General features: G+C 29.2%; 1 protein-coding gene across 1 annotated transcript; it reads right to left on the minus strand.

Moving 5' to 3' along the window:
- Window positions 1-803: 803 nt before the first annotated feature.
- LOC107926419 (BAG family molecular chaperone regulator 2) lies at window positions 804-2,172 on the minus strand. Its single transcript, XM_016857273.2, has 2 exons — window positions 1,717-2,172; window positions 804-1,231 (listed from the first exon to the last, which is right to left on the minus strand). Exons 1-2 carry the CDS (start codon window positions 1,979-1,981, stop codon window positions 999-1,001), a joined length of 498 nt encoding a protein of 165 aa, XP_016712762.2. The 5' UTR covers window positions 1,982-2,172; the 3' UTR covers window positions 804-998.
- Between the last annotated feature and the right edge of the window lie 6,409 nt (window positions 2,173-8,581).

Below are 8,581 nucleotides of genomic sequence, written 5' to 3' on the forward strand. Positions count from 1 at the left end.
GAGAAGTCTCTTTAAATATATCATTTAAACTTAAAATAAGAGTGATTGATAAATTTTTTTAATTAAAAAATAAACATAACATAAGATGGCCATGAAAAAATTAATTAAAATGTAGCATAAATTAATTATTTTTAAGTGCACCTAACATGTTTCTTTTATTTATATTTTCCCAACATATGAAATGATATAAATATATTGCCACTTTCAAACAGAAGGAATGTAATATAGCTGTCAATGGGACCATATGTGTTTAGGTATGGAAATGTACAACCAAGAAACCATACTTGAATATGAATTTTCCTTTTCTTCTTTTAGCATTAGTAATGATTTTGACTCTACTTTTTGCTTAAGCATTATAATTAGACCATATAACCCACCAACCAATTTTCAGATTCTTAAAAAATCTAATTTACTTTTGTTATGATACTTGTTATCACCAATTCAAGGCTTAAATGGATTCAAGTCAGATGGACCGGTTTCTATCGAACTTGCACATCGACCTCGTAGACCGTACTCGCAGACTGAGCTCACAGAATGAGTATCTATGTTTTCCTGCGAAATTACACATGAAACTATATAAACACGCTTTAAGTCTAAGGTAATATACGTGTTAATGTCCATGGAACCTATATAAATAAGCAAACACCACCATCTAAGAGAGAGAAAAGTACTCAACAGCTTTTCATTTCTTCCCTTAATTATTACAAATTTTCCATCCACCATACATTTCTATTTAAGCAATAATAAACAGCTTTGTACATCAACCTGGTACAAATTTAATAAACATATTAAACTATAGAAAATGAGGTGGACATGCATCAGCTTTGAAATTAAACTATATAGTTTGGATACAACCAAAGTCCCTAACCTATATATCAAAGTGAAATACATATATATATATAAGAACACTTCACCATATTTTTGACACTTTGTGTTTTGGTGGTTAATTAGTGAAATACAATTAACAACAATGTTGGTTTATAATATCAAATGGACTGTCATACACTTATGGTGTGATAAGTAGTGGGAATATGTTGGGTTGTTGAAGCCAATCTATGAAGCTTCTTCATTTCTTTAATGGCTGGGTCTTGTAATAGTAGCACTTTGTCTTTGTCTTTAACACCAACCATGTGTAGATATTCATCATCTTCTCTTTCTTTCCCTTTGAATAATAGTCTTTGCTCTTTTGGCTCCAAACTTGTTACCAGTGACAATATCATCTTCAATTCTCCTACATAAACAAAATTCCCCACAAATTTCAATCAATACTCGACCTTGGGGTCCCTTTTTTGGTAAAATTGTTCTATCAATTCCCAAAATGGTAAACTTGACAGTTAATAAAATCATAAAATTACACTTTACTCTCTTAAAAAATTTACAAATAAGTCAAATTATGATATAAAAACATATATAGTTGAAGTCAAGAGCAAATTTAGAGGGGAATAACCTTTTTTTAGTCTCTAATAAATGATAGAATTAAAAGTTATTATGTGATAAAATTGTGATATAATTAAAAGTTATTATGTGATAAAATCGTGCTTTGACTCTTAAAAATAAAAATATTTTTATATAGTCCTTTCAAAAGTGATGAAATCATAAGTGAGTACGACATTAAATTACACCTTAACCTCAAAAAAAATTTATAATTCAATTTTGATCCTTGGTTGAAACTGATTACTATGAAAAGAAAAACTATAAAGATAAGGAAAGGCTTACCAAAAGTGGAAGTTGCTCCAATGGAGATATCATGGCATTGAGAAACAGTTGAGACTCTAACAATGATCATCCCTTCTCCAACACTTGAACCAGTTTCTCTCTTTTGAACAAGCATCCCACCAGGCCTAAGTTCCCATTTGATTTCACTTATATTATTACAATTCCCAACACCCTTTTCACTACTTTTTACATTACCATTGTTTCCACCTCCATTCCCAAACTTAAAGCTGCCTCTGCAAAACTTCTTAGACTTCAACTTCATCATGCTCCTTTTAACAGCTAGGATTGATCCCTTAGTGTTTGTCAAAAGCTTAAGAAGCTAGAATTGGGGAGAGAAAGTGTTGGGGTTTAGCTAGTTATATAATAGAAGACATGGGAGACAAGTGAGATGAAGCACATGGGTAGTGGGTGCCTATGTAACACGCTTGCTTGATTAGTGGACCAAACCCTAAACATATAACCAAAAACATTGGTCGGCTGGCAAATATATATATAGCTTATTGATTTGATGGATGGATTTTAGGAATATTTTTCATGGGGTCTATTGGGATTGGGATAAATTTATTTAAATAGGATCGATTGTGGATTTTCATAATAATATTTTAATAGTAAATGATTAGTTTTTAAGTTTAATTGGGTATTTGTCTCATGAGATTTGATGAATTTTTTTTAAATAAAATTGCTTTTTTATATAAAATAATTTGGTTAAATAAGTTATTTTAAAAATAAAGAAAATTATTTCAATCGTAATTTAATTGGTCCGTACTAATTTTTATTAGATGGTAATTCTTGAATACATTATCTCATAAAGAAAAATGTGAAAATATGATTGGACAGTAAATTTTTTCTTACAATCATGCATTTCATTCCCTATTTTCTTTGTAGCTAAGGTATGCTCATAAAAAGTCGGAGAATGTAATGATTTTATTTAAGGACCCTCCATTTATATGATCAACTTGTTTTTCTTTTCCTTTTTTGACCACTTGATCAAGTTGTTAAATCATGGTGTTTAGGAGCAACAATAACTAGATTGAGTAATTATACCAATGTTTGTTTCTAAATAAATTTTTTTTGGTCAATTCCCTGTAGAAATGTTGTTTAAAAAATCAATATGTAATGCTAAAATTTTAACACGATTAAGGATTCATGTGGTCATGATGGGCATTCGATCGAATCGAGTCAAATTGAGTCAAAAAATTTCGAGTCAAGTTAATGAATCCTATTATTTATACTCAATGTTGAGTTTACATGGACCAATTATTTAACTAGTAGACGAAATATAAGATTATTTAACTACATAAACAATATAATGGTTTTGCCTTTTAACTTAACGGGTAAACATTTATCAAAATGATGTAGTTTTGTCTTTTTTTATTCGAATTTTCGGATAACTTGAATTGTATAATTCATATTTGAATTAAACCGAAAATAATTGATTTTTTATTCACTCTCTTGGCTTAAGTTGCTTCGTGTGGATCAAGTTGTCATGGAATCAGACTATTTGTTGTGATTGAAGCGATTTCTCATAACTTTGATATTGAGCTTGGTAAGATCCTTCACGATTACTTGATGGTGTAATCATTCTTCGAATTGTTGTTCTTCCATTGTATTTGTCAGGGTGCCAATAAGATAACTCATGTTTTTTCTAAGGTGACTTTATTACATGTAAACCACACCGAATGAAATATTATTCCCATTAATGTTTAATCTATCATATCTTCTGGTCTTACTTATTTGGTGCGCGATGAGGATGAGGGATCTAGAACGAGGTGCATAAGATATGAATATTATTTTGGTTAGTTGTCCCTCCCCAATATCTCTTGTATTGTTGTTATTGGTTTACTTACTTTATATTAATCTAATTATTAATTGTTCAACAAACTAAATATTGCATATATTGTTTTCTTTGCTTTTACTCTTTTCCATTAGTGGCAACAAGTAAGTTTGGCAATCATCTATATATTTATAACCCTCTTCCAACTTCCAAGATTGGTTTTCCAATAAGAAAATAATTACTTCCATTATTACATTAATTAATTAAATAGAATATTGCTATTTTGAGTAACCCTTTTGCACCCTCTTCCTATTACTAACAAAACTTGATAAAAACAAGTATGCATGTTACAACCAAAGTTGCCTATGTTATATTTAGTTCTTTGGTACAAAATAGAGTACAAATGTTATAAACTGAATTCCAACCTATTAAATGTGATACATGAATTAGCTAAATTAAATTAAATTATGAGTTATGTTTTGATTTGTACAGATTGGTGGTTAATGTTCTTGTCAGATACTCGTTTGATATGGGCTCAAAACGTATTACCCGAATCCCTCATCCCTTAAAAAGAATAGGCGTAATGTTAAATTTAGCCCTCAGCATTTATATATTTTATTATTTTGGCTCTTATTCTTTTTTTGGTTAAATTTAGTCATTAACCTTTAAAAAAAATCAAATCACTTTTTTAAATAGAAATGTTTATGAAAACATTAATTTTTTAATGATATTGATGTGGCATTTTACGTGGCAGTCCACGTATACTTTATGCTAATATGACACTTTTATCTTATATGCTACATCAACAAATAATTTAAAAATTATAAAAATTTAATAAAAATTAAAAAGAAAAAAACTTAGAGTACATGTAAATTATCATGTACTTAAAAAAAACAACAATTAGACTTTTTCATTAAAAATTGAGGTTAATTTTAACTTAAAAAATAAAAATAAAAATGATTAAAAATTAAATTTATTATTTGAATTATCATTTCACAATGACATTTTTTTTAATCTTAATATCACCAATTCTCAAGATTAACTCTAATCTAATTTATCAAACATGGTGTAAGAATAATTAATATTTGATGAAATATATGTTTGAAAAAAGTACCAAAATTGTTTGTCTTGGACTTTATAACTTGTTATTATTTATGATTTAGTTAGGTAGTTAGGTGGATCCTGTCTTGTCCTTTGGGATGTTTATTATTTATTTATGTTTTACTTTTATAAAATGCTTTGCTTAAGTGTTTCATTTATAAGGCTTCAAACACTCAACCCATGTGAAGATCCTCAAAACTCTCAATTATTCAATGAATGTTTCTAAGGGATTAATCTCTAAATTAGTTTTCTAAATAGTGGGTGACAATTTTATAAAGATTTGATGAAATTATGAAACAAGTATTAAATTAAAGGGTTAACTTATCAAATTTCAATTCTTATCATGTACTCTATTTCAAACATGATAATGACCCCCACATGTATTGTGAGAGAAAGACATAGTAAACTTAGGTCTGGCTTACTTTATTTATGTCAACTTCAATGTTCAATTTGATACTTAATTTAAATGTCGAGTCATTGAATATTTGACATGCATACTCTAGAAAAAAAAACCTCAACTATCAAAATGAACATTGAAACCTACCTTAAGTAAGAAATAGTATATTAATACAACATTTTATTATAAAACAATGTTGGTATGACAATCCATGTGGCAGCCCATTTGTATTTTATGCAAATATGGCACATCTTATATGCCACTTCAACAAATAATTTAAAATTTATGAAAATATTCAAAAAAATTTATAAAAAGTAAAAAATTTTAGTATGAAGTACACGTGAATTGCTATATAAGTTATCAGGTTTAAAATTTTAATATTTTAGTCAATATTTCTATTTAAAAAATTAATTCAACTATTTTTTTGTTAAATTGGTAATTAAATTTAACTTTAAAAAAATCAATCCACAACTCCATTACATTGTTTATTACAATATATTATTTTGATTTAATATTAATATATATTATAATTAAATTAAAATAATAATAATTTTGTTGCATAAATTGTAACTAGCGTATGCTGCATATTCTATTTGGAGAGACATTTATGATGATTTTGCTATGTTAGGATTATGATATACCTTTTCCAGTTTTATCCAATTATCTCCCAAAATTTTGAAATTTAATAATAATTATTTCCTCTTTTGGAATATGTTCTTCTAAAATTATTATTACACAAATCAAAAAAATATTTTATAAAACATCAAAAAATATTTATAAATTTTATACAAAAATTACACAAATCAAAATCATGATATTTTTTTATAAAAATAATATATATATATACTTTTAATTTTTGGGATGACGCATCATATTAGCCACATATCAAATATTCATCGCCATTTAATCTCGATACCAACTTCTATAGTGGAAATTAAAATATAGGTATTTAATTGGATAAAAAGATTTAAATATTAAATAATATATTAACCCAAAAGATGATAACAAGGGATCCCCACAAGATTTACTTCATCTTGGCATATGCATTCCCAAGCCGACTATGATTGTTGGTGGAGATTTTATGGTCATGGAAGTGTGATTTCAAAGCTCAATCATGGTGGTCCATTAATGGCTATATATCAAACTTTATAAAATTAGAAACAAATAGATATGATTCCCTGTAACAAAAACAAATGATGTTGCAACTTGTATTTGTCTTGTCACGTAGATGTGATTTTATTGATGATCAAAATCTTTTGTTGTTTCCAGAGATTGAGATTCTTAATATCCAGCATAGATTGCTTAGCCTTTCTTGTTCTTTACTAGATCTGAATCAAAGGAATTGAGTTAATTTGCTCATGGTTGCAAAGCAAATGCTTTAAAGTTTTAGAATAGTGGTTCCAGTCTCCACACATTCAAGTTAGCTATATAATTATGCTTATATCTTAGGTATTTTTCTTTTGAGTTTTACAGGTTCACCAACTAAAAGTATTCATGGATTGGGTTGCGTCGAGTTTGGAGTAGGCCTAAGTATGATATTAACACGCTTTACACTTACCCAAGTTCAACCCGAACTAAAATATGGGCTTAATTTTTTGCCAAAATCAGCTAATGTTTGTAAATGGTTAACCTAAGCTCATTTTAGACCCGTCCATTTTTTTTAATATTTACATTATAGTATTTTATATTACTATAGATTTAGTTCTTATGTGTTATAAATTATATTATATATATAAAGAACATAATATAATATATTATAAATATAGAGAACAGGTTGGGCAGGGCTCAAGATTTGAATGTTTGAGCTCAAGCTCAACCCATATTTTAAATGGGCTTAACTTTTTGTCGAATCTTGTTTTATGGGCCTAATATTTTTGTTGAACCCTCCCAAATTTTGGGCGGCTAGCCCGGTTCATAAACAAGCCTACCACCAACCGAGTAGTTGTAACACCCCTCGCCCAACTCGATCATCGGGCCTAAGCTATATGATGCTACATTCGTTGCCAAAGTAACAAACAGTCAAATTCATAGTAAAATAATCATTCACACATACAATTCAATGTCAATCACATTCACTTCAGGTTAAACAATAAATTTCAAGTCTTAATCGAGCTTATGAAAGCTCTTTTGTCAACCTAAGAACAAAATATAACAAAATTGTAAAGTTTTAAAAATTCAAGATCAGCGTCATGACGTTATCTCTTCCACATTGTGACATCTCCAAAATAGTATGTCACTTCATAATGTCACTTACTGTTGGTGGACATTGCGAAGAGGTAGGTTGGTCGTCAGCATGTGGACCTTGTTTTTAGCAAAAATGAACCATTTGGTCCCAATTCAAGTCATAAACATCTACCTATTTGATTCAAGCCACAGCATACCATCATCATCAAGGGAAATTCATGCCAACAAGTCACCAAACCAATTTAAAGTAGACCTAAATCTATCATGACCCAAAATTAATTCAAAATCAAACCATGATGTTTCATACATTCCATTACAACTTTACCTATGTCAAGTCTATCAAAAACATTCTCTCAACTTCATTTCATTCAAATTTGCACATAAAACCTATATGGTCCCAAAATAAACCAAAGCAAGTCACATACCAAATGCACAACTCAAGCCAAATCATCATACATACAATTCCAATACATACTTCACATATAGCGTACCATTTTCACATGCTTTAGTTCAAATTGACCAATTCATATAACCCATAAGGTAGTTTTAACATGTCATACTAATCAAAAGAAAATCATCTTCCACAAGACATCAAGCTTGACCAAAACTATGCACAAACAAGCTTCAAATCAAGTGTTATATCCAAGGTTAATCATCTTCACCATTAACATGTAGTTACCAAAATCAAAATGCTCTTTTACACAAAATAACCCTTAGGTAAATGCCACATAGTCGACACTTAAAACAAACTTATAACTACTGTCTCAGGATAGTGGGCATGCTTCTCCGCTGATTCGGCTAGGCAGTTCCACAAGCTGACATTCTAGTGGACTTGCTCACACAAGCTAACCTTGTATCGAGGTTACCCGTCCGGGCTAAACCTACGATATGTATAACCCGAGAATCTGCAACAAATGGTAGATCTCGTAACAACATGAAAATGTCGAATCAATTACATGTATAACCCTTAATGGCATGCCATACGTATTCTAAACTTTTACCAAGTTCACACAAACATTGTTGTCATATACATATCATTATCAAACTTATACCAGTTGACATATTTCATTACAGATCCTGTAAATATTCAATTATCATTTTTTCACTCCAAACCTTTTTGTAATAGCCAATTTTCTCATGATTTTCAATTCAATCCATTTTAAGCCAAATATGCTAAATTCAATCAATACACTTCAACCTAAACACATAAATGAAACAAAACGCAATTCAAACATAGCATAAAATAAATTAGTAAGTTCCATATGAACTTACCTAGTCAAAATATCATCAAATTGATTCTTCAAAGTCTAATCAACAATTTTAGTTTTCCCATGATTAATCTTGCTTTGATCCGGTTCTTGATCTAATAGGGACCGAATGGTGAAAGCTTTGAAAGGTCTTTCTCCTTT

Source organism: Gossypium hirsutum, chromosome D07, assembly GCF_007990345.1.
Source record: "Gossypium hirsutum isolate 1008001.06 chromosome D07, Gossypium_hirsutum_v2.1, whole genome shotgun sequence".
Taxonomy (NCBI): domain Eukaryota; kingdom Viridiplantae; phylum Streptophyta; class Magnoliopsida; order Malvales; family Malvaceae; genus Gossypium; species Gossypium hirsutum.

Excerpts from the sequence above, each read along its gene's own strand:
- LOC107926419 (XM_016857273.2), bottom strand. The coding sequence starts at position 1,981 with ATGATGAAGTTGAAGTCTAAGAAGTTTTGCAGAGGCAGCTTTAAGTTT. Across the intron at positions 1,232-1,716 it reads TGGAGCAACTTCCACTTTTG|GAGAATTGAAGATGATATTG; the intron begins GTAAGCCTTTCC and ends TTGTTTATGTAG.